The sequence below is a fragment of the Tachypleus tridentatus genome, chromosome 1 (genome assembly GCF_004210375.1).
Source record: "Tachypleus tridentatus isolate NWPU-2018 chromosome 1, ASM421037v1, whole genome shotgun sequence".
NCBI lineage: Eukaryota > Metazoa > Arthropoda > Merostomata > Xiphosura > Limulidae > Tachypleus > Tachypleus tridentatus.
In genome coordinates, this window is record NC_134825.1 from 22,226,886 (window position 1) to 22,253,710 (window position 26,825).

The window sequence follows — 26,825 nt, forward strand, 5'->3', positions numbered from 1 at the left end:
ATGATCGATTCTCTGTTCACGCCCAGTTCCACGACGTCATTGTGCAGGCGCCTGTTAAGAACGTTGTAGATAGTTTAGCAATAAAAAATAAGGTTCTACCGGTACATTAATTCTACATATAACGTTTCTCCTTGAGAGATCATATATATACTTAGTAATTTAAAACAGCAAATAGTTATAATATTGTTTAATAAAACAAAATTATTTCTAAACTATATTAAAATGAACAATACTTGCTAATAAATAGCAATTAATATGACAAAAAATGCTTTAAGATTTCGCTAACAGCCTTATATGTTATAAGAGATAAAATTTAATCATTCAAATCGCAATAAAATTACAGAGCCATGACTGTCTTGACGTTCACTAGTAATTTAACATCACTGTATATCTCAACCATCAATAGGAAATACACGTTGAACTATTTCGTGAGAATAATGCTTAACATAAAACATTTCTAACCTAAACGAACCTAATATAACTTTAACCGTTGATCATTGTAAAATAAAAATAGCAAAATGCTTTCAAAACGCAACCAGCTTGGCAAATTCGCCCTATTTCTATTGTCAATTCTAAATAAAATAATTCCAAACAAGAACAATGTTATTTAAAAAAACGATAAAAGCAAAGATCATGAACGTGTAAAAGTTTGTGTGCGTAACCAATATTAATGAACAAATTAGGTACAGTTAACATTAACTGAAGAATTAGATATCATTGATTAGAAGGTTGATATAAGTGCAAGTGAATTTTTAAACACTTTTCTTAAATATTGCTTAAAACACTGATCTAAACGTTACGATATAGAGAACATGCACCCTCTTGACGCACTCACCTTTAGTGGCTTTGACCAGAAATTGTATTTTGTAGAAATATCAATAAAAAACAAACTTACCTTTCTTTAGAAAGAGAAAATTCTGATATTTTACCTTAATATTAAGAATCATTATAAAAGGATACGAAATAAGGTCCACTTGTCCGCCACTGCACTGCTATCATACATCTGTTTCTATAGCAACGGCACTAATGTTGTTACTTGGTTGAGGCTTATAGTTGGGCTTCTTGTCCAAATGGTCGCAGCTGAGAAGAACCCCTTCTTCAAGCTCCATAATGTCCGACCCCGACTCACTCAAAGAGTCGCGACGGGGTTTTAACCCCACTGTTCCTGGCAGGTAGGGACAGGCTGTCACGTGGTTAAAGTTTTGTGATTGCATCTCCTCCTGGTCGGTCTCTCGGTGGTAGAAATAGTTGAAATTAGATACGATCACGGGAACTGGAAGCGCTATGGTCAGCACACCTGCAATGGCGCACAGAGAGCCCACAATCTTGCCCCACACACCTATAGGACACATATCCCCATAACCCACGGTTGTCATGGTTACAACAGCCCACCAGAAGGCATCCGGAATGGATTTGAAGTTGGACCTTTCGTTGTCGGCCTCAGCGTAGTAGACAGTACTAGAAAAGAGGATGACCCCTATGAAGAGGAAGAAAATAAGTAGGCCTAGCTCTCTCATGCTCGCCTTCAGTGTTCGACCCAGGATCTGGAGACCTTTGGAGTGTCTGGATAGTTTGAAAATTCTGAAGACTCGCACCAAACGGATAACCCTTAGAATGGCCAGTGACATGGCCTGGTTATTGCTGACCCTCTCATTCGTTTGGACAGGGGAGCGGTTGTTTTCCCCGGCCATCACTGTACCCAAGGTGATAAAGTAGGGAATGATGGCTACTAAATCTATGGAGTTCATCACGTCCTTGAAAAAGGCTATTTTATCAGGGCAGGCCAGGAAGCGAACCAACAGCTCAAAAGTAAACCATACTATACAACAGGTTTCAATCAAAAAGAAAGGCTCGATCAGCTTGGGCACTTCGTCTTCCACAACTTTGAGAATGCCACTAGTGGTATTGAAGACTTTGTAATGTTTAAAATTCGGCAAGGTTTCCAGGCAAAATATAACGATGGACAAGAGAATTATAACGACGGAAATAATGGCGATTAGCCGCGCCCCCTGTGAACTTTCTGGGTATTCAAACAGTAGCCACATTTTTTGCTGAAGTTCGTGCGTTGGAAGAGGTCTTTCTTCTTCCTTGATAAATCCTTCGTCTTCCCGAAACTTGTTGAAGGCCACTTCGCCCAGTTCATAGAACTTAATCTCCTCTGCAAATATGTCCAAAGGTACGTTGACAGGTCGCCGAAGCCGCCCGCCACTTTGATAATAGTAGAGGATTGCATCGAAGCATGGCCGGTTTCTGTCGAAGAAGTATTCATTCCGGAGAGGATCAAAATACCGTATACGTCGTGCTGGGTCACCAAGTAGAGTGTCGGGGAACTGATTCAGCGTCCGGAGCTGGGTCTCGAAGCGTAGGCCGCTAACGTTCACTACGACTCGCTCACAGAAGTCGTGATCGTGAGGGATGGGTTCAAAGTTGCCGCTGCAGTTGATCTGACCCAAACTCTGATGTCCTAGCAAGCCATCTCCGTCACAACAGTTTTCGTCACCAGTGAGTTTCGGCAGGGACCTGGGTGAGGACGGGACAAAGACGAAGAGTTACGACGTGTAGCCGGAAAGTGAAATAAACTACCGTTACCAGTGTCTTGACTACCCATCTCTCCCTTACTGGCTGACGGCCGCCGGTAGCCTTTCTCGGCCCGCCGCGGCCGCAGCACGGGGGATAATCCCCACTTATCACCAAATTGTAGCTTTGAAATTTTGGTGAGAATTTTGATGCCAGTTCGGACGGAACCCACTACACCTGCCAGGGTGATAATGCTTATATGGCCACTGCCGGACTGGCCCTAGTGACGCGATCCAAACAGAAGTCGCGGGAAACTACCTGGACTGTTAAACAGCTTCATGAAACGGTTGCCGGGCTGCAGCGCGACATACACGCCGCCAATCACAATGACGTCACACCCGTGTTCTGCTGGATAGCGAGAGGTGCAACTTGACTGGAACTGCTCTGTCCGTGGATCGCGAATCTACCAACTTGACTGAATCGATATGGGCTAGTCTGGCTGATTAGAGGCGAGCGAGTGGCGCTTTGTGAATGCCCTTCTGACGCTAGCAGCACTGGCGTCGCACTCAAAACACACCATGAATAGTTTTCTAAGGTTATGATAAAAACTACAATCATTGCTCAGCACTGCATAGTGTATACAGAAACGAAAAACTACGCTTCTAATATTAAGTCCGAAATCATGAGTTTAAAGAGCTATATTTATCAGTTCCTTACTTCTGCAGAGTTACGAGAGCCTATCATTTGTAGATAATGCAAGAGAAACAAGTTCTACCAGTAAAGGCAGCAGTTCACGTTTGTTTTAATTGGTAAAACCATTGTATTACAAGCATTTTAATTTTGTCTATGTTGTCTATAAATAACTGATTTGTCTAATCTTAAAAATCGTCTTTTTAACCAACTGTGAGACTAGTGTGTGTTCCTGAACTTGTTTATACTTGAATGAATAAATTATCTATCTTTATAAAGTATGACGTCACTAATATTCAAAAGTGATTTTCTGAGTAGATAAATACGATCGTAAAGCATCGTTATAAAGTCTAATGTTCTTCCTAGCATTATATTTAGTTGTTTTTTTTTTTATCTTAACAGCACGTTGTTTGCCACGCATCATCAAAACAGCCAGGTCAGTGACCCATAGTACAAGGCAAAGAGCGACCACCAACGATTGTCTCGGCTACAACCCTTTCCCAGCCGAAAATGCTGAGCTCGCATCTAAACAGGCGGGAAGATATAAAACGGAAAAACTGTTTTGCGAGTATCCTGTCCGTTTGTTGAATAAACAAGCGCGAAGGACAACATCTGTTGATTTTTACAATGTACGTAAAACATATTTTCTGAAGTACGTAAAAGATATGGTTTTCAACTATTGATGAGTTAAGCCTTTTTATTTGTAAGTTAAAAAAATTAAACTTCGTTTACAATGCATGACTTCAGATAATATTAACCATGTAATAAACACTCAAGAATTACATTATCATTTCATTACTATTTCATTATTATTTACCTCAAACAAGGCTTACCTGTCTAATTAATCTCTCTATTATTACATTTTAAAACCAAGTTTGTTTGTAAAATATTTTTAAATAAAACATCTAAAAGGATACTTTACTATACTTTCTCAGTACGGATCTTTTACTTTACTTTCTATATGCAAAACCGTTGTGTTTCATTTCACTTGGGCCCGGCATGGCCAGGTGGGTTAAGGCATTCGACTCGTGATCCGAGGGTCACGGGTTCAAATACTCCTCGCACAAAACATGCTCGCCCTTTCAGATGTGGAGGCGTTATAATGTGACGGTCAATTCCACTATTCGTTGGTAAAAAATTAGCCCAAGAGTTGGCGGTGGGTGGTGACGACTAGGAGCGTTGTAATGTGACGGTCAATCCCACTATTCGTTGGTAAAAGAGTAGCCCAAGAGTTGGCAGTGGGTGGTGATGACTAGCTGCCTTCCCTTTAACCTTACACTGCTAAATTAGGGACGGCTAGCGCAGATGGCCCTCGTGTAGCTTTGCGCGAAATTAAGAAAAACAAACAATATGTACACACTTAATGTTGAGCTCAAGCAATCGGTATAGTTTAAGAAACAAGCTGCTACCTGTACAGATCGTGTTCCTGTCATTATCGAGCGCATGTGGTCTTTGCAACATTTCTTGAGACAAATGACTCACAGAACTCTACTTATGACACAGTATATCCGTTTGGATACCAAATCGAGCTTTAACTGAAAGTTTCAGAATTTACAGTCAAAGGTGCTTAAGTGTTAAAGTTATAAGCTGCCGTGTTTACAGAAGCTTTTCCGGTAACATTGTAATTTTGGAATTAAAATGTTTACAGATAGGAACGCCGTTGCTTAACGTTACGAATTAAAAATATTTAAACTGATAATTATGGTCTTTAATAATGCAGAGATATCAATTATAAAAAAAGAACAAATACAATGACAAGTATTCATTGTTTAACTTCATCATTTTTGTTTATATAATGAATGGTAATAATATTGAATATATATTTAAGTTATTTCAAAATTTACTCCTACGAAATTAGTGTTCAACAAGTAAAGAGATATAATTTGGTGAAATACATATATTTTATGTAGGTAAAATGAACGAACACTTTGGAGTTTACAATGTTTGTAAAAAAGCAAGTATTTTGTTCATATGTGGAAAAAAAAGAAAAATACGTTTTTACCGATTCTACAGTTTTTCAATCATTTTGATGAATATTCTTCAAAATCTGATATATATGTATTTCCATCCTTCATCAAAAAAACACATTAAGCCCACATATAAGGTGGCATTCGTACATAAACTTATATTTGTATCTTACTCTAACGAGTTTTCACAAATGTTTTCTGAACTAAATATTACTGTAGCTGGTGTTTTCTAAACTAAATCTTACTGTAGCTGGTGTTTTCTAAACTAAATCTTACTGCAGCTTGTGTTTTCTAAACTAAATCTTACTGCAGCTAGTGTTTTCTAAACTAAATCTTACTGTAGCTGGTGTTTTTTAAACTAAATCTTACTGTAGCTGGTGTTTTCTAAACTAAATATTACTGTAGCTGGTGTTTTTTAAACTAAATCTTACTGTAGCTGGTGTTTTCTAAACTAAATATTACTGTAGCTGGTGTTTTCTAAACTAAATATTACTGTAGCTGGTGTTTTCTAAACTAAATCTTACTGTAGCTAGTGTTTTCTAAACTAAATCTTACTGCAGCTAGTGTTTTCTAAACTAAATCTTACTGTAGCTGGTGTTTTCTAAACTAAATCTTACTGTAGCTGGTGTTTTCTAAACTAAATCTTACTGTAGCTGGTGTTTTCTAAACTAAATCTTACTGTAGCTGGTGTTTTCTAAACTAAATCTTACTGTAGCTGGTGTTTTCTAAACTAAATCTTACTGTAGCTGGTGTTTTCTAAACTAAATCTTACTGCAGCTAGTGTTTTCTAAACTAAATCTTACTGCAGCTAGTGTTTTCTAAACTAAATCTTACTGCAGCTAGTGTTTTCTAAACTAAATATTACTGTAGCTGGTGTTTTCTAAACTAAATATTACTGTAGCTGGTGTTTTCTAAACTAAATATTACTGTAGCTAGTGTTTTCTAAACTAAATCTTACTGCAGCTAGTGTTTTCTAAACTAAATCTTACTGTAGCTGGTGTTTTTTTAACTAAATCTTACTGTAGCTGGTGTTTTCTAAACTAAATCTTACTGTAGCTGGTGTTTTTTAAACTAAATCTTACTGTAGCTGGTGTTTTAAACTAAATCTTACTGTAGCTGGTGTTTTCTAAACTAAATCTTACTGTAGTTGGTGTTTTCTAAACTAAATCTTACTGTAGCTAGTGTTTAAGAAATTAAATTGTGCTTAAATTTCACCGTCACTAGTTTGTTTGTTTGTTTTGAATTTCGCACAAAGCTACTCGAGGGCTATCTGCGCTAGCCGTCCCTAATTTAGAAGTGTAAAACTAGAGGGAAGGCAACTAGTCATCACCACCCACCGCCAATTCTTGGCCTACTCTTTTACCAACGAATAGTGAGATTGACCGTTACATTATAACACCTCTACGGTTGAAAGGGATTCGAACCCGCAGCCCTCGGATTACGAGTCGAGTGCCTTAACCACATCGCCACGCCGGGCCCTGTCCCTAGTGTTTTTTTAAATTAAGGCGTAGAGTCGCTGGAGTTTATGAAACTAAATCGTAATGTAGCTCACATTGACTAAACTTATTCCACTTGTACTAAGTGTTTAACGAACGTGTATTAACATAGTTTGATAGTTGGAATAATCAAAATGGTTGAATTTGTCATCGTCATTTTGAAAAAATACCCAAGAAAAACACTGTACATCAGTCTTGTTAATACATTAAAGCAAACACTGTACATCAGTCTTGTTAATACATTAAAGCAAACTCTGTACATCAGTCTTGTTAATACATTAAAGCAAACTCTGTACATCAGTCTTGTTAATACATTAAAGCAAACTCTGTACATCAGTCTTGTTAATACATTAAAGCAAACTCTGTACATCAGTCTTGTTAATACATTAAAGCAAACTCTGTACATCAGTCTTGTTAATACATTAAAGCAAACACTGTGCATCAGTCTTGTTAATACATTAAAGCAAACACTGTACATCAGTTTTGTTAATACATTAAAGCAAACACTGTACATCAGTCTTGTTAATACATTAGAGCAAACTCTGTACATCAGTCTTGTTAATACATTAAAGCAAACATTGTACATCAGTCTTGTTAATACATTAGAGCAAACACTGTACATCAGTCTTGTTAATACATTAGAGCAAACACTGTACATCAGTCTTGTTAATACATTAGAGCAAACACTGTACATCAGTCTTGTTAATACATTAAAGCAAACTCCATACATCAGTCTTGTTAATACATTAGAGCAAACTCTGTACATCAGTCTTGTTAATACATTAGAGCAAACTCTGTACATCAGTCTTGTTAATACATTAGAGCAAACTCTGTACATCAGTCTTGTTAATACATTAGAGCAAACACTGTACATCAGTCTTGTTAATACATTAAATCAAACACTGTACATCAGTCTTGTTAATACATGAAAGCAAACACTGTACATCAGTCTTGTTAATACATGAAAGCAAACACTGTACATCAGTCTTGTTAATACATTAAAGCAAACACTGTACATCAGTCTTGTTAATACATTAAAGCAAACTCTATACATCAGTCTTGTTAATACATTAGAGCAAACTCTATACATCAGTCTTGTTAATACATTAGAGCAAACTCTATACATCAGTCTTGTTAATACATTAAAGCAAACATTGTACATCAGTCTTGTTAATACATTAAAGCAAACATTGTACATCAGTCTTGTTAATACATTAAAGCAAACATTGTACATCAGTCTTGTTAATACATTAAAGCAAACATTGTACATCAGTCTTGTTAATACATTAAAGCAAACATTGTACATCAGTCTTGTTAATACATTAAAGCAAACATTGTACATCAGTCTTGTTAATACATTAAAGCAAACACTGTACATCAGTCTTGTTAATGCATTAAAGCACCCAAATTGACAAAATATTTGGAGCTTGAACATGAATAATGGTATTTAAAGCTTTTAACTGTATAAAAATGAATGTAGCATAAGTTTCTATGTTACAAACGTACGAACAAAGTATTAATGGAGATAAATAAATTAGTACATTATGAATCCATATAGTACCCCCCCCCCCTCGGTAACTCTGGGAGACTATAGCACTAAACATCAGGTTTCGAAACTCGTGGTAAGCAAAGTACAGATAGCTCACTATGTGGCTTTGTGCTTAACAATGTATGTTTATATGTATGTATGTTTTTCTTATAGCAAAGCCACATCGGGCTATCTGCTGAGCCCACCGAGGGGAATCGAACCCCTGATTATAGCGTTGTCAATGCGTAAACTTACCACTATACTAACGGGGGACCCAAATTGTTGTCACTACAGGTACCACAAAATTAAAAGTTTGAATCAAAAAGAGTAAACTCTTCATCAATTCTGACACATCTAAACCGGTAAGTAATTTCAAAGTTATTGCAGCTGATATGCAGCCAAATATTTAAATCATTTACTTTATTATAAATATAAAACTGAAAATGGGCAAAAAGACATCACTTAGTACAATAACCTAATACGTCAACTCTGTAATATAGGTTATATTATTGATACGAATGTGCTTAAAATCATGAATAAAACCACAAGATCTTTCCATTGTAATTATAAGAAACGTATCTACACGTTAAAATATACAGTTGTGTTACAGTGGTCAAACTGAAAATGTGAGATAAAGAAGGAATCAATACAAGTTTTATGTTAAAACCAGCCAAAATCCACCAAGATTCTCTGAACATTTTACAATAATATTTCAAGTATCCATGATTTATTACAAGAACTTTTCTTTTCCCGGTCTTATGGTAATCAACAAAAATAATTATTATGTGAAAGGTAGTTCATACAAAAAAATGAAGTAATTTGATTTTATGTAAATGACTTGTGGATTTAAAATTTAGCCATGCTAGTTTTACGTGTTATTTTTATGATTATTAAATACCATGTAATATATTTATAAGATTAGGCTGTTTATGGAGTTGAAATAATAAAATTCGTTTATGTTTTTATTAAAATGTGTTAGTATTGTATTTATTAGGTTGAATGAAAAGCAGTGAAAGCTGAAAAAGCGCTTACAACCAACCACGGGTGTTAAAAAAATACAGTATATCGAGTCTGGTGGTTGTTTACATATTTATTTATTTCATATTTTAGATACATTTGCAGAGGCCACAGCTATAGCTGGATTAACAACTACAGGAAAAAAAAATTACAAGTTATGTTGTGTTCCTGGTACCATTGATCGAATGACAACACCCAAACTGTGCAGGCAGTTGGCGACACACTGTCTCGCCCTTTCCACTATGGCATTCGTCAAATCACGTGACTTATAGAAGGAAATTTGATTGGCTTGCAATGAGTCGTTTGATAAATAGTAAATTTAATATAACTACCAAAGTGAACATGTACACAACCAAAACTGTAAACACGCTTCCTGAATTAATTGTATTATTTCTATTGATTAAGTTAGTACTTATATATTTATAATGGAAATAAAAGGATGAAGCGGTTTTTCATGCGTACAATATTAATTCTATATTAGATTATTGTTCAAAGTTACCTTTAATGTCACAATCGTATTTGTATTTATGGCAAAGCTAATGATTAATCGAATTTCACTACTTGAGGGCTATCTACACTAGCTAGCCCTAATTTTGAAGTAACAGACTATATAGAAAGGAGTTAATCAACGCCCCACCATCACCTCGTGGAAGTATCGAATAGTGGAGTTTGATCGTTACTCCTATAACGCATGTTGCCCCAGAGTGCAAAGCGTTATTTATTATTTTAATATTAACGGGTGGAGAACCTTGGAACCTTTGATTCACAATCTGGCACGCTAACCTCTGGGTTGCGATTTGTCTTATCAGAGTTAAAAATTCAGTTAGTAGCACCCATCCACATTGAGGAATTGACGGTCACTCTTTAAACGCACCCACAGGTTTAATTTAGGGAATATTTTGTGGCATCGCAAAATTCGGTAACTATCGAAGCACACATTCTATTAATTTTGCCATATTAACGAATAAACCTCACGAAACAAGATCTTTTATAAAACTAAATGAGGCATTATGTTGATTTCGACTAAAGGACTTCGTAATTGTACGCTTATTTAAACCGAACCCACATCGCCAATCAATGATGATGCACTGAAAGTGGGTCACGTGACTAGAAACATGACTAAACTCACATGTAACCCGAGAATATAGCAGGCTGCTCAGTTACACTGAGATATCAATAAACTTCCAACTATATTTGACGCAAAGTAAGTCGCTAGCTGAGATGTTAGTTTTGAACGAAACTACACGGACTCACTGAATGTCTTATTTACAGAAAAAAGCAATTCATCTGATAAACGATTAACTGTTTATATGTTAGAATAGAGCCACATTACTGACTCTCTGTTGTGGCCGTCGCAGGATTGCTTGTTTGTTTGTTTGTTTTTGAATTTCGCGCAAAGCTGCTCGAGGGCTATCTGCGCTAGCCGTCCCTAATTTAGCAGTGTAAGACCAGAGGCAAGGCAGCTAGTCATCACCACCCACCGCCAACTCTTAGGCTACTCTTTTACCAACGAATAGTGGGATTGACTGTCACATTATAACGCCCCCATGGCTGAAAGGGCGAGCATATTTGGTGTGAAAGGGATTCGAACTATAATTTTAGAGTTGTAATTCATTAACCTTCCGCTGTGCTACCAGAGGATGGGGCTAAAAGGGTAACAAAAATATTTAATATGTGTTAGGTGTTGTAGATAAGGAAAAAAACATCTCTCTGGACTATTTTTGTTTGTTTGAAGTTAAGCACAAAGGGATATCTGTGCTCTACTGATCACGAGTGTCGAAACACGGTTTCTAGCGTTGTAAGTCGGTTAACATACCATTAAGGTATATCACATTTGTTTGGTGTGTATCCAAGTCCAAGTAAAGTTTCTTGTTGACCGTTATTACAACAGCAAAGGTTATTTTGTAGACGCTCGCGGATACAAAGCGATATCAGATGTAATATTTGCGGTTTATATATTTCTGAAAGGGATTTTTTTGTATTCATTTTTCGAGTTATCAAGTTTAACTGAAAGCTCTTTCATACATATCCCTCCCTCTTGAAAATATATTTTTTATAGCAATATTTTGAAAACCCTTACGTTTCTTTTTCGTTTAAGCACATTTCTGGTTTCCATGTTACTACATCTTTCATCATGTTCTTTGATGTATTTTCAATGTTATTAAACGCGCTATGTGGTTTTTATGAACATTAATATTTTATTTGTTTTGCATTTTTGGTGGTTCTGAGTTTTATCAGTTTTGTAAAAAAAAAAATTTCCACAGATTTATTTTTGTTTGTTTTTTTAATTTCGCGCAAAGCTATACGAGGGTTATCTGTGCTAGCCGTCCCTAATTTAGTAGTGTAAGACCAGAGGGAAGGCAGCTAGTCATCACCACCCACCGCCAACTCTTGGGCTACTCTTTTACCAACGAACAGTGGGATTAACTATCACATTATCACGCTCCCACAGTTGAAAGGTCGAGCATGTTTGGTGTGACGGGAATTCGAACTCGCGACCCTCAGATTACGAGTCGAACGCCTTATTCCACCTGGCCATTTAATTTTTACGTCGTATTTCTTATTTTATAAAATAACATTTCTTTCATGCCACACCATCTGCAACTATCTTTCGTGCCACATTATATTTATCACATATTCAATTATTTCTTTATTTTTCTTGGTGTATTTGTCACGTGTTCAGTTTTTTTTTATCTTTATTCATTTTAGAAGAATATTTGAGGATGAAAATGTTTTATGAATTACAAGGTAAATTTTCTTTTACGTAAACTAAGTTTGTCCTGGTTTACATTTCAAAAATATTTATTTCAAAGTTGTTTTTAATGAATCTTATTTCAAAGAATTATATGCTTTTGTAACTATATACATGTATTGAATGGGTCAAGTAGAATAGGTTTAACTCTACGTATTGTTGGTTTAATTTATGCTAAGAACTATGTTTCGTGGCTTTGGTGACCACTTTAGTAATACGGTCTTAATTTATGTGTGTGTGTGTGTGTGAATATGAAATGGGAAACTTCATGTAACTATACAACCATGTGCAATTTTAAAACTATGAAATATTACCATGAATACCTTTATGTAGAGACTGAGGTACAACATCTATTTTCTCTACATCTTTAGTCATCAGTTACATCATTTCTTTTTTTCTTATTTCCATGAAAATAAAGCATCTTACTTTTTAACACAGCAGATTTCAAAAGTTCCCAATTTTTGGAACAGAGAGTAACTTGTTACACAGTTACAAACTTGAAGTATTTAATTATATTTATAATATATACAATTAGTCAATAATGATCAATACAGTTTTGTGAGAAATTAAAGCATATGCACCTGCAGGCTGATTTGATGTCACGCCTGCGCTCTTGAAGTTCCCAAAGAGTTAAGGATAGCAAATGTACTATGGGATCCCACGTTTATTTTACTATTGAATTACACGTATGAACGTGTGTGTGTCAAACACATACATACAGTGATATTTTCGTGAAAATGTGGTATTAGTTAACGAGTAATGTTACGGATTAGCATGACAACGGTTTACACAATGGATGATCCTTTGTAAAATTAATACACAAAATAAAGATTTTATTAAAGTTTCACTTGTGGTAAAGTGGGATTACAGACGAATCTCTCAACTTTCTATTACCATTTAAACAGAGTCTAATAAACAGTTAATCCGCTTCGTCACCAAAACACAAAGAGTCTTACAGATATTTAACCTATTTCATCATCGGAACATATACATGAAATTCAAATTCACTTTTGCACCGTTCTCTATTTTATAACTCATTACATAACCACCATCCGAGTACCCGATTTGTTTTTCATTTACACTGCCCAGGTGGTGATCCAAGTCACAAAGAGGGACCTTATTTTTTAGTATAAAAGTAGAGGCGTATCCACATTGGTTTCGCGCCAGAGCTCCAGCTCCACATTTTCCTGACAGTCAATTTATAGAGTTATGCAACTACCTCTTTTTAAGTCGAACAAATATCCACGAATCACGTTTGTTCACGACTAACCGAATAGGCCCAAATCTTGTAAACCGAGCCTACGCCCTTAAAACGCCAAGTAGGAGCTGAAACGTGTAGAAACTGATCATTCCAGATGAGCCACTCCCCAGTGGCTCAGCGGTATGTCTGAAGACTTACAACGCTAAAATCCTGGTTTCGATACTCGTGGTGGGCAGAACACAGATCGTCCATTGTGTAGCTGTGTGCTTAATTCAAAACAACAACAACATCAGGTGAAATAACTCACCTCTCCAGGATATTTCAAATGGTGTCCTGCGAAATTAAGATAAAATTTGGATAAAACATGCCGTAAAATATGGTATAGCAATAACTTTCTAACCACTGCAGAACCACAGATATCCCACCAATTTATTTCGCTTTCTTGTCACAGTACATTATATGCTCTTAGATACATCATTTGTCCATTCTCATATGCAACCTAAAAACAGAGCCTTACAGTAGTTTGTCAATAAGTAACATTAGCTTGGTTCATTATAATATGAGCATTGGGTCAACGTAGAATGTTACATAGTGAGCATCTCTAATGTTTCACGAGTCACGGTGAAAGTGAAATTAGTAACAAAATAGTATCCCACCTGAAGTATCAAATCTGTATCAATATGTACACCGGCCCGGCATGGATAGGTGTATAAATAACCTGAAAGTCGCAGGTTCGAATCCCTGTCGCACCAAAAATGCTCGCTCCTTCAGCCGTGGGGGCGTTATAATTTTACGGTCAATCCCACTATTCATTGGTAAGAGAGTAGCCCAAGAGTTGGCGGTGGGTGGTGATGACTAGCTGCCTTCCCTCTAGTCTTACACTAATAAATTAGGGACGGCTAGCGCAGATAGCCTTCGTGTAGCTTTGCGCGGAATTAAAAAACAAACAATACGTACACACTAAAATGTTGAGCTGAAGCAATCGGTAGAGTTTAATTAAGTCTGTAAACAATATTACGCAATCCTTATTCAAACGTAGTGAATTAATTTTCGGACCTTGCTGTGTTATTTACAATTTTATACAAAATCAGTTTAGTTTAATGTTTAACGGACGTTGATTCAAGTGTTGTTAACTTTTATGATAAAACATAATATACAGAACCTATTGTATTATGTTCTGATGAAGAATGTTTTAAAGTAGTTTAAGTGGACAATACTGTATTTATTACCTACAAAGTTATCAGAGCGCCACATTTAAGGCTGTATCACAGGCACTTAGTAACACATGAATGTGGTAGCACTGGTAAAGTCTGAACTGTCAACACCGCCGTATACGTACGACTAAACACTTAAAATATTATCTCAAGTAAAAGTTAGGGTTTGGGTTTTTCTTATGGCAAAGCTACATCGGGCTATCTGCTGAGTCCACGGAGGGGAATCGAACCCCTGAATTTAGCGTTGAAATCCGTAGACTTACCGCTGTACTAAGTAGGGGCGGACTAGTGAAAGTTAATTAAATAAATACAGATTTCACTTCAATGTTTTCTCCCCGAACTCTTGTTTTATTTCCAGAAAATATAGTTTTACAAAACACATTAATTTTGCTTGATAATGTAACTCAGTATCACTCAATATAAAATGTTAATTCTTAAATTAGGTTTTTTTTTATTTTCTAAAACATTCATTCAAAAAGAAATGTTAAAAATCTGAACTCTTGAATTCATCAATCAGAATTTTTTTTTAATTATTTTTCAAAATTTCAGCCCGGCATAGCCAGGTGGTTAAGGCACTCAACTGGTTATGTGAGGGTCGAAAGTTCGAATCCCCCTCATACAAAACATGCTTGCCCTTTCAGCCGTGGGGGCGTTATAATGTGACGGTCAATCCCACTTTAATTGGTAAAAGAGTAGCCCAACAGTTGGCGGTGGTTGGTGATGACTAGCTACCTTCCCTCTAGTCTTACACTGCTAAATTAGGGACGGTTAGCGCAGATAGCCCTCGAGTAGCTTTGCGCGAAATTCAAACCAAATCAGATCATTTTGTTTTTTGTGCTTTTATAGCTTAAATATAAATTTTACTTATTTTTATTTGTTTGTTTGTTTGTTTTGAATTTCGCGCAAAGATATACGAGGGCTATCTGCGCTAGCCGTCCCTAATTTAACATTGTAAGACTAGAATTAAATATAAAGAAATTACTATTTTTGACAATAATAACAGAAAAACTGATGTTCAAATTTATCATTAGTAGGTAATAGAAATTACACGACGTATTTTAGTTGTTGTAACAATTAATACATAATAAAGTGAGAAAATAGCGACCTTTTTTCTTTCTTTCTTTTAAAACACTGGCTTATATTGTTATATTAAACATGTACACTGAGATGTCACATAAAAATAGGATAAAGCAAGTTAATGAGCAGGAACTGAACTTGCTATACAAAAACAAAATGTATTATAAAGGCGTTTGTAAAATCGAAATTCCAGACGATATTCGGAACAGCTACGTTTAACAACAGACAGTCGCCATGGAGACCTGGGTTCTCCTAAGTAAAGCGTAACAAATACAGCTTAAACATATCTCACTTCTGCAGTCCTTTATATTTGGTTGCTCAATTTGAACTAGAATATGCACGAGGCTGATTTGGAAGTTTAATGACAACAAATAAATAATTTCATTCGAATAAACAAAGTTTTTCATAGAGATATTTCTCTGGCGTGGAGTTAGGGATTGTTTTTGTTAAGCCTAGGACTCTTTAGAAATTGTTCCAAGTAGGCTATAGCGGTTCTTGTTGTGAGCAGACAGAAAAAAAAAAACTGTGTAAATTTCTTACTTTAAAACTTACAATTAATATTATAAAACACAATCAGCTTTTCACCGAACTCAGAGTAGAGGTTTCCTTGTAATTGTAGACCGGGCGTGGCCTACTAGTTAAAGTGCTGGACTTAGGATTTTGGTTTCCTTGGTTTGTAGATTATGCTCGGCTGGCCAATAGTTATTTTTGTCCTGAAAACAAGACCTCCACATTTTAGACTGATTTTTTAGGTAATTTACTTTAAAACAAAGCCACACTGGGCTTCCAGTTGTGGCCACCGCAGGGAATCCAACTCCGGATTTTACCGTTGTATATCAGTTAACTATCACCTAACGGCCAGAGATTACCAAAATTTACCAGCCAGGTGTCTCTGCCATGCATACATCATCACCCGTTTGACAAACCCCACCCCGCCCACGAATGTATGTAGCATAAGAGCGCCATTTTCCAAAGGTAATCTGCCAAGTATATTACTTTATTTTTTTGTGCGCGCGCATGTATGCAGTTTTCTGATTTTTTAGGACGTACTGTGGATAGTGTATTTGTTTGTTTCGTATTTTGTTGGCTGATACGGTAATTCGAAACTCTTAAGAGTTTATTTTGTTAAGAATTTCGCACAAAGCTACACAATGGGCTGTCCTAATTTTGCTCACCACGGAGAACCAAATTTCAGTTTTAACTTTGTAACTCTGTAAATCTGCCAGTGATCCACAGTGGTGACGCGTAGTGAGCAACAGCTAAGTAGTTCGATTTCGAAACGTACACTCAAACACACACACATTCACACACACTTATGAGTGTATAATAGCTTTAAATCACTCACCAAAATATAATACCTACACAGTTTTATTAGAAATATCCGTTTCAATACAATATTCAGAAAATATAGCCAAGGTAAACGTTGCGTCAGCACTTACGTTTAGTTTGCGACAGCTGAACCGAGAAACATCAGATCACTTTAAAACATCACCAAAAGATGTAATCAACTTAAAATAATTGAAGTTCTTCGATACAAACAGTAATTATTTTTAAAACGTTTGGTATTCATTAGCATAAAAATTTTTCAATTGCTTTCATGATTGCTATAACAAAAAGTTACATTGCTGTCTCCGCATTGCGGTTATACTTTTGCACATCTACCTTATTAGAATAAAGCAACTACTACCTTTTCGTGCCAGTAGAAAACACTAGATGGAGCCACGTTACTAAAATAAAAGATTTAATGACGTTCGTGCAATAATAATTGACCAATAAACGCCAAGATGCGTGAGAAACGAGATGAAGCAGTATTGTTCTTTAATTTATTATTTGTATTCTTGAAAGAAGTTTTTGGGAAATTATAGATTACAATAAATAAAAAGATTATATACTAATCTAAGAAGGTTCAATTTGTCCGTTGTTATCTGCTGATTTCGTCAAGTAATTTGGATTTAATTAATAAAAAAATCTACCATTTGTAGTAATTATAATCGCCTTGAAACGTGAAGAGCTCGTAGTTTTTTCTTACTGCATATTAAGAAATCAATCTAAGGCATTTTTATCTTGGTTTAAAATATACTGTTTTTAGGTCGGTAAATTCTCAGTCATATTTACCCACACGAATAAGTTATTACATGCGAGCTACAAATAAAACAGAAATGGAAATTTTAAATTAACCTTAACTCGTTAAATCTATACTATAGACAGCGCGAGATATAATATACTTTACGTTTCATATTTAACTAAGAGATAACGTCACATGTAATCAGTAATATCTGATAGCTGTTTGTCTAACAATTTTAGTCTAAAAACATTTGAAAATTACAACAGACTTGGTTAATAAGATCGTCATAAACTGGTGTACTTGGTAGTAATTTGGTAGCGTTTCGTCAAAACAATAACATACCTTGCGAATAATAAAAAAAAATCAAACAATTTGTGACATTAAAACTTATAGATATGTAAGGCGCGACATTATTTTTTCAACCACGTATCTTATGGAACATTTCAAAATATCCTGAGAGAGTAAATAAGCGAAAAGCTTTGCACTTTGTGACAGTTTATGGAGGTGGTGTAATATGTAACGTTTAATAATTCGTGGAACAGGAGTCATATGCGACAAAATATTTTCTACTACTGGCTGAGAGTTATAAGCGCTAAATATTCGACAATGACTGATAGAGTGAGAGTCAAAATGTAAAAAGTCATGATTGGTTGAGAGAATCATAAACACACACAAATAATTTCTACTTAATTTTCTTAACGGTTAAGAACATCTATGCACTGCAGTTGTTTGAGATTAATTAATTTTGTATTTGAAAATATTATATGTAGAGCCTATTCAATATTTCTTAAAACAAACAAACAAATATAACTAATAGAAACATACAAAGTAAATCACAAACAGAACATAAATTAAGGCGTATGGTTTGAAGTCAATACAGAACATAAATAATAAGAAGTTTTATTGAAGTTAACATGAAATTTATAAATTTAAATGTGAAGTTTCATTGATTTAATCACGATTGTTTGAAGATAAAATATACAATTTAAATTATTTTTAATTATTAGATTTTGTCCTTCCTATTGTAATTCGTAAGTAGCTTGACTTATGTTTGAAAATATTTTGGAATACAATTTAAATTTCATCCACCAACGACAACATTAAAGAGATTATTTTCTGTTACTTTAGCGTCCATTCTGCTGCCATGGAGATGGATGACATCACATGTTTGAAGATTGAGGAAAAGGCGAATGCTTTATCACAAACCGAAAACATAGATAAATAAAATAAACAGCACCATTTCAGACTATTTTATTTCTTATATTTTTCGATTAGTAGTTCCTGGAAACTTGCCGAGAAACTCTACTGTTTCGTGCGACTATCTGAAAATTCAGGTCGATGTTACAGGTGGAACATATCGATACATTCTCGCTACATGAAAACAGGTGGAAATCGGCGCTTTGAGTCTTTTAGAAGATAGAACATAGGGCAAGCTTACAATATTTTTTTTTACAAAACTTCCAGCTCTAGGAGACAAACAGTGAAATACACTGTTTAATATCTAACTATTACGGATACGAAAACTAAATCTTCGCCTACGAAACTATTGAAACTTGCCTGTGAATTGCATGTAAATCTTACATATAGCAAAGAAAAAAGCATTTGGAAATTTTGAAACAAAATAATTTGTTAAAAGAAAAATGCCCAGAGAAGTTGTCTGATGAACCAGCGACCAGACGAACCATTTCAACACACTAATGTCTAAAATCTTTGTAATATGTAGCCGCAAAGAAGTTTCGACTAAACACTATATTCCACTTCGTATCTTAGCAACTTAGCAAAACCACGAAAACGAAGAAACTGTTTGACGAAACGGCGGTTTCGTTATATTTTTTTTAGTCGTATTACCGTTTCATTGATGTTCTAGTCCTAACGGTTACTTTTTGTGACATGAGAATGAACCAACTTTTGCTAAACGTTTTCATAGGGAAATGATTTTAAACAACCAAAAAAAGGAAGAGAGAAACTGATTTTTAAAGTACAAGACCTTACTTGTCTTCCACCACAACATCTCATGAGACAAACTTGTCTTTACGGATACATTTAGTTCATACTACGGGTATTTTCAAAAATAGCGCATGGCCAGGTTGTTAAGGCACTCGACTCGTAATCTGAGGGTCGTGGGTTCGAATCCCCGTCACCTCAAAGATGTTCGCCCTTTCAACTGTGGGGGCGTTATAATGTTACGGTCAATCCCACTATTCGTTGGTAAAAGAGTAGCCCAAGAGTTGGCGGTGGGTGGTGATGACTAGCTGCCTTCCTTCTAGTCTTACACTGCTAAATTAGAGACGGTTAGCGCAGATAGCCCTTGCGTAGCTTAGTGCGAAATTAAAAAACAAACAAACCAAAACAATTATACTAAGTGTTACGAAAGTAATAATAATTATTAAGAAAAAAATACAATCTGTTTACTTGATGAGTGATTAGAACAGTTTAATTAACATTAAACAACACAGCTTACTCTCGGGAACCTTGGAGTGAGAACTGATCAAGATTTATTTTGCATTAAGTAGTAGAGCTGTTATAAATCGAAGAGAAGGTAAAATTTATGTGGTGGCGGTTAGTAATCGCAAAGACATGTTCGATACAGTAAAACCTGGATTCTAGTGTAGCCCCGAGGTGTCGAATGTATTTAAAGAGTACCAAGACACTGATAATTTGCGCCTCCAAACGGGTGTTATAAGAATTAATCAAGTTTTAAGAACTTTGTTTACTTACAAGGGATAAAACCAACAGACTTCAATCTAAGAGTAATATAATAAACCATTGTTATCTCGGAATAAATAACAACAAAACAGTGTTTAATTCTAATATGTTATGAAAGCTGAGATGTGTTACCAAGTTGGTTATCAGATATCGGAATTATACAAACAGAATACTGACCGTAACAAAACATTGACTAATATTGTCTGAAGCAAAATATGCTACGACACTTACAATGAATTTGTATGTTACAAAATAACGATATACTGCCTTAAGCAACCGATTGAACAACGACAACAGTATGTTGTCTGAAACAAAATATTGGACAGTAGTATCCTTATAACATCTAAAATTCAAGTAAAAGACGCATAGAAAGCATTTTTGAAACAGCACTGTGTTCTGAAAACTCGGTTTATTAAGGTTGCTCTTTATTAAAAAGATTTCCAAAATTTTGGTATCTTGAGGGTCGTGGGTTCGAATCCCGGTCGCACCAAACATGCTCGCCCTTTCAGCCGTGGGGGCGTTATAATGTGACGATCAATCCCACTATTCGTTGGTAAAAGAGTAGCCCAAGAGTTGGCGGTGGGTGGTGATGACTAGCTGCCTTCCCTCTAGTCTTACACAGCTAAATTAGGGACGGCTAGCGCAGATAGCCCTCGAGTATCTTTGCGCGAAATTCAAAAACAAACAGCCTTTCTAACAATAATTAGAACCTATATAACATTCACGTTCGACAAGTAAAAACACTAGAAAGTAAAACAGAAATGGAGATTTGATTAACGAAATTAAACGGAAAATGATATAAAATTAACTTTCTCCTTTTTTTCGTGTGTGTCTGAAATGTATATTTCGAATAATGTGGTGCCGGATGTGTCCGAAGTATTTACTTATTAAAAGCAGTCTGTGTGTTTAGCCTAATGTTTCCATGGCAACCACTCAAGAACCCTCATAAAATTTTGTTTTCATTCAAATCAATTTTACCGCAAGATTCGAATAGTACTTCGAATTTTTTAGAACATGAACGTAAACTACAGAAAGGCACAACACTTTTCTTTTGGCGGATAAATAATGTATCTACGTTTAAAGTTTCTTTTTTTGTAGTTTATGTTTTACTGTGTGTTTACTACGACTCTCTATCCGTGTTTATAAAAAAACTAAGTTTTTTTTCAGACAGACGCGCACGATGTGTTCATAGTGTTTCTATTTTAGGTACACAGGACGAAGATAGTTTCCATAGTTATAAATAATGAAGATGATTTTTTTCCCCAGTGTTTTAAATAAACAAACACGATATGGAAATGGTTTAAAGCGTTTCTATTCTAGCTACAAAGGACGAAGATGGGTTTTTGTAGCATTTCTATTCTAGCTACAAAGGACGAAGATGGGTTTTTGTGGTATTTCTATTCTAGCTACAAAAAACGAAGATGGGTTTTTGTAGTATTTCTATTCTAGCTACAAAGGACGAAGACGGGTTTTTGTAGTATTTCTATTCTAGCTACAAAGGACGATGATGGGTTTTTGTAGCATTTCTATTCTAGCTACAAAGGACGAAGATGGGTTTTTGTAGCATTTCTATTTTAGCTACAAAGGACGAAGATGGGTTTTTGTAATATTTCTATTCTAGCTACAAAGGACGAAGATGGGTTTTTGTGGTATTTCTATTCTAGCTACAAAGGACGAAGATGGGTTTTTGTGGTATTTCTATTCTAGCTACAAAAAACGAAGATGGGTTTTTGTAGTATTTCTATTCTAGCTACAAAGGACGAAGACGGGTTTTTGTAGTATTTCTATTCTAGCTACAAAGGACGATGATGGGTTTTTGTAGCATTTCTATTCTAGCTACAAAGGACGAAGATGGGTTTTTGTAGCATTTCTATTTTAGCTACAAAGGACAAAGATGGGTTTTTGTAATATTTCTATTCTAGCTACAAAGGACGAAGATGGGTTTTTGTGGTATTTCTATTCTAGCTACAAAGGACGAAGATGGGTTTTTGTGGTATTTCTATTCTAGCTACAAAGGACGAAGACGGGTTTTTGTAGTATTTCTATTCTAGCTACAAAGGACGAAGACGGGTTTTTGTAGTATTTCTATTCTAGCTACAAAGGACGATGATGGGTTTTTGTAGCATTTCTATTCTAGCTACAAAGGACGAAGATGGGTTTTTGTAGCATTTCTATTCTAGCTACAAAGGACGAAGATGGGTTTTGTAATATTCTCAAGTTATTGAACACCGGCAACCGGTCTTCAGAGGGTATCTTTTAAGAGTAAAGTATTTTCCTTCCATTATAATTTATTATTACGTTCCAAACAAGTATTCTGCAACTCAGTTGAACGTTTTAACTTTCTTATATTCTAAACCCTCTACCGACAAATAAAATAATGTATTTCATTTTAGAGCCATGGGTGCTTTAGAAGAGTTACAGTCAAGTTCCAGTATTCGATTAGAGTGACCCACATGTTGGTAGTGGGTGACATTAACTATGCCTTCCCTCTACCTTAACACTTGAAATTTAGGTACGACTAGTCCTTCAGTATCCTTGCGCGAAAATCAACAAACCACAAACACCAAGCAACAACACAAAAACAATACAAAATAATGTTATAGTACATTCGACATCCTGTGTCATTCGGTTATGTGTAAGTTTGATCTTACGATTGAACAACACATCTTCTTTCCTAACAGGAACTAGGTTTCGAACGCGAATCTTAACACTATATGCAAATCCAAACAAGACTTCTCTGAAAATGATAGCAGACTATCCGACGAAAGGTAACTACAGATTAATTAGTAAGTAATGGTCACATACAAAAGAGTAACCACACAGTAATTGTATTGAATGTTACGTTACACCATAGAATAGTACCACATTAAGTTCATTAACTATATATCCTGTAACGGCTCTTCTTAACTGAATGCAAATCGTAACACCTGAATGATAACGAAAATGCAGTTGTTTGTAGGAAAAAAACAGGAAACAACTTACGATCTTCAATATAATAAAAAAGTAGTAATCTCATCTGGTGCTTCCAAAAGCTACGGTTACGTAGTTTCATTTATTTAGTTTTGTTAATAAATTTACAAGAGTTTTGAAGTTGCAAAAGCTCTTAAGAAAATTTATGACATTTTCGAGACCCATTAGGAAAAAAACACAAAACAAACACACACATAGGTCCACTTCGTTATAGTGAATCACAACAATTAATGTTTCCATATTTGTATTCATATGCATTTAATGGTCATCTTAAAGTCCATTTCGCTATTTTGTTAATACGTTTTGAACAGCGTTTTCTTCTCGGGGAAAAAAAATTAGGCACATAATCATAAACCAAATAATATTCTAAGTTCTTACAGATGTAACTGGTAAGTAGTAATTTATCACTCAATTTCTCAAGAGATGGCAATGCAGTCTAGGCCATAGTTGTTGTTTTCTCAGGTGTTTTACTAGATGTCTCGATAGATGACGCCGTTGACTAAAATTTTATTAGAGCAGACAAATTTTTCAGCACACAAGATGCATGACAAGATTGTTCTATCTACTGGCTAACAAATAATATCGACAACTTCAGTTTTTTCAGAAGGCGGACATTTCTTATCTGAAGGCAAGTTATGATTTTTTTAAATCACGAAGACGGAGTTAAACCTTAAAACAGATGCTAGTTGTAATAAAAAGGTGTCCAATACCAAAGATTGTGGTGATGTTTTAAAAAATTGAATCTCGAACAAGTGTCTTGCTGTAATGATATATTAGGATGAGCATTTTATTTCCTGATCGCCCTATTGCATTCACTGAATTGTCTTCCATTTTCAGACCATGTCAAAAATTTAATCTGCTATTGTATAATTATATTGTCAGAAGAGGACACTTCAATCTTAATACCAAATAATATTAAAACAATCTAAAAAACAGCAGCATGTGTTTGTGTGCTTTTCCTTTCTTATAGCAAAGCCACATAGGCTACTACTGAGCCAACCGAGGGGAATCGAACCCCTGATTTTACGGTTGTAAATCCGTAAACATTGTGCCGCTGTAATAGCGAGTAGCAAACAGCATTACCCTCAAGATAAAACAAATAAAGTGAAACAGTTTTAACTTGTTTCAGTTGAAGGATGGAAACAAGTTGGACTTCCAGTATTAGAAAGCTGTTCCTTATCAACATAAATAAAAGGTGTTATCTATTATTTACATTTTTGACTGAAGTAAACGTTACGTAAAATGGGCGTTAATCGCTACTGATGTTTTTGACTGAAATGAACATTATTTAAGCTATATTTTCGGGAAACATAACTCCAGTTAAATATAGAATGTCCGAGATCAGTATGATTTACCTGGGTGTCATCCAACTCTCAGCATTATTATTCAGTTATCTCAGATCTCACTGTACAACTTTACCCACAATGCTTTCACTAAATAAATAATATTTAACGTGCATTTCTTTTAAATTATTGAATGGGCTTATATTACAACAGGTAAAGTGGGCGGAAAGAATGTTTTAAACTTGCCGTCAAATAAACGTTGATTAATAAATTATAACCCTAAAAAAATTAATCGCTTGCAGTCTGGCTCTATAAATATTAACCAGAGTAATCCAGCTGCTATATAATCCGATATTTTCAGACTTCTAAACTTGTTAAGCCATAGGAAATCGGTGGAACATAACTGTTGGATTATTTCAGTTATTTATCCATAGAACGTTGGATAATCCAGTTGTAACTTAATTATGTTAAACTTACCCACAAGACTTTCTTTAAATGTTCAGTTTGATATCGCTAGTGTTCTGGGGCAAGTTTCTCTGAGCGTGTATCTTACATATAATAATTTCTAAATGATAAAAGATGGACAGAACTTTCCAAACATACACTGCTGGCCAAAATCTTAAGGCCAATGAACATAAAGAAAAAAATATGCATTTTGCGTTGTTAGACTCAACCACTTATTTGAGTAGAGCTTCGAAAGATGAAAATAAGAAAAGGGAAAATAAAACAACTTTTTTAGTATTCAATAGGGAAAATGTGAACACTATGAAATTAGCCTAAATACTAGCTGGTCAAAAGTTTAAGACCATTCTGAAACAAAACGTTAATCGGTAAACGCGTAACGAAATTTAGTCATTTGTAATCAAGTATTAGCGTTGTCAACATCTCCCACTGACATCTCCTGTGTTACATTTGGTTAAAACATGGCAAAGACTAAAAAGTTGACAGAGTTTGAACGTGGCAGAATTGTCAAGCTGCAAAAGCAAGATCTCTCTCAACGTGCCATCGCTGGTGAGATTGGGTGAAGTAAAACTGCTGTTGTAAATTTCTTAAAAGACCCTGAGGGATACGGAACGAGAATTTCAAGTGGTCGGACCAAGACATTTTGGCTGGCGTTAAGAAGGAGGATTCGACGGGTTGTCCGGCAAGACACCAGCCGATCGTCGAACCAGATTAAGGTCCTTACGGACACAATACGCAGCTCAAGAACAAAACGACGGCATCTACGAGATAAAGGCTTTAAGAACCGTAAACGTCTTCAAAGGCCACGCCTCCTTCCACACCACGAAACAGCTCGGTTAAACTTTGCTGAGAGGCACCAAACATGGGACGTAAAATGGTGGACGAAGGGTTTGTTCTTTGATGAGAAAAAATGTAACCTGGATGGTCCAGATGGCTTCCAACGTTACTGGCACGATAAGGATATTCCACCGGAGACATTTTCTACACGACACAGTGGAGGAGGTTCCATCATGATCCAGGGTTCTTTCTCCTTCCATGGAACAATGGAGCTTCAGGTTATACAGGGTCGTCAAACAGCAGCTGGCAAGATTGGCGTGTTGGAGAGAGCATCCTTATTGACTGAAGGCCCTCGCTTGTGTGGAAATGACTGGATCTTTCAGCAGGACAACGCTGCAATCCATAATGCCCGCAGCAGAAAGGACTTTTTCATGGCGAATAACGTGACTCTTTTAGACCATCCAGCGAGTTCGCCCGAACTGAACCCCAGTGAAAATGTTTGGGGGGTAAATGGCAATGAAAAGCTATAAAAATGGCCGTCAATTCCAAACAGTGCATGATCTTCGTGAAGCCATCTTCACCACTTGGAATAACATTCCAGCCAGCCTTCTGCAAACGCTTATACCAACCTTGCCAAAGCGAATGTTTGAAGTTATTCGCAATGACGGCCGTGCAACTCACTACTGATACTTCTTTCCTACCCTGTTTAGGACTTCTTTTTGGTATGGTCTCAAACGTTTGACCAGCTAGTATGTAGGCTAATTTCATAGTGTTCACATTTTCCCTACTAAGTGGTAAAAAAGGTTTTATTTTTATTTTTCCTTTTCTTATTTTCATCTTTCGAAGCTCTACTCAAATAAGTGGTTGAGTCTAACAGTGCAAAATGCATATCTTTTCTTTATGTTCATTGGCCTTAAGATTTTGGCCAGCAGTGTATGTAATATGTTGAGTTTGGGTTTGTTTATAATTCATATAGCAATCGAATTCACGTGTCAGGTCTTATCAATGTTAATATGTAGTCAGTAAGTTAGACAACTGTTAAAAGTCAGGCAACATATTTTATGATGTTGTAGGCCTAACTTTGCAATTGAATTTGGCTTACG

General features: G+C 35.6%; 2 protein-coding genes across 9 annotated transcripts in view; one reads left to right on the forward strand and one right to left on the reverse strand.

The window, feature by feature from the left end:
* Positions 1-9,988, forward strand: part of LOC143244401 (uncharacterized) — an 85,319-nt gene extending 75,331 nt beyond the window's left edge. For 5 of the 6 annotated variants that reach the window (XR_013025053.1, XR_013025051.1, XR_013025063.1 and 2 more), the window contains exons 4-6: positions 3,610-3,836; positions 8,373-8,560; positions 9,309-9,988. Coding sequence is in view for 1 of the 6 variants with exons in the window: in XM_076489011.1 (XP_076345126.1) it covers positions 3,610-3,836; positions 9,309-9,335 (254 nt within the window). In the remaining 5 variants the exon portion in view is untranslated. The remainder of the gene's footprint in view (positions 1-3,609; positions 3,837-8,372; positions 8,561-9,308) is intronic. The other variant, XM_076489011.1, reaches the window with a different exon arrangement.
* Positions 1-26,825, reverse strand: part of LOC143244389 (potassium voltage-gated channel protein Shaker-like) — a 254,174-nt gene that overhangs the window by 41,232 nt on the left and 186,117 nt on the right. For all 3 annotated transcript variants that reach the window (XM_076488966.1, XM_076488986.1, XM_076488976.1), the window contains one exon: positions 961-2,520. In XM_076488966.1, the coding sequence (XP_076345081.1) occupies positions 996-2,520 (1,525 nt within the window). In that variant the 3' untranslated portion in view covers positions 961-995. The remainder of the gene's footprint in view (positions 1-960; positions 2,521-26,825) is intronic.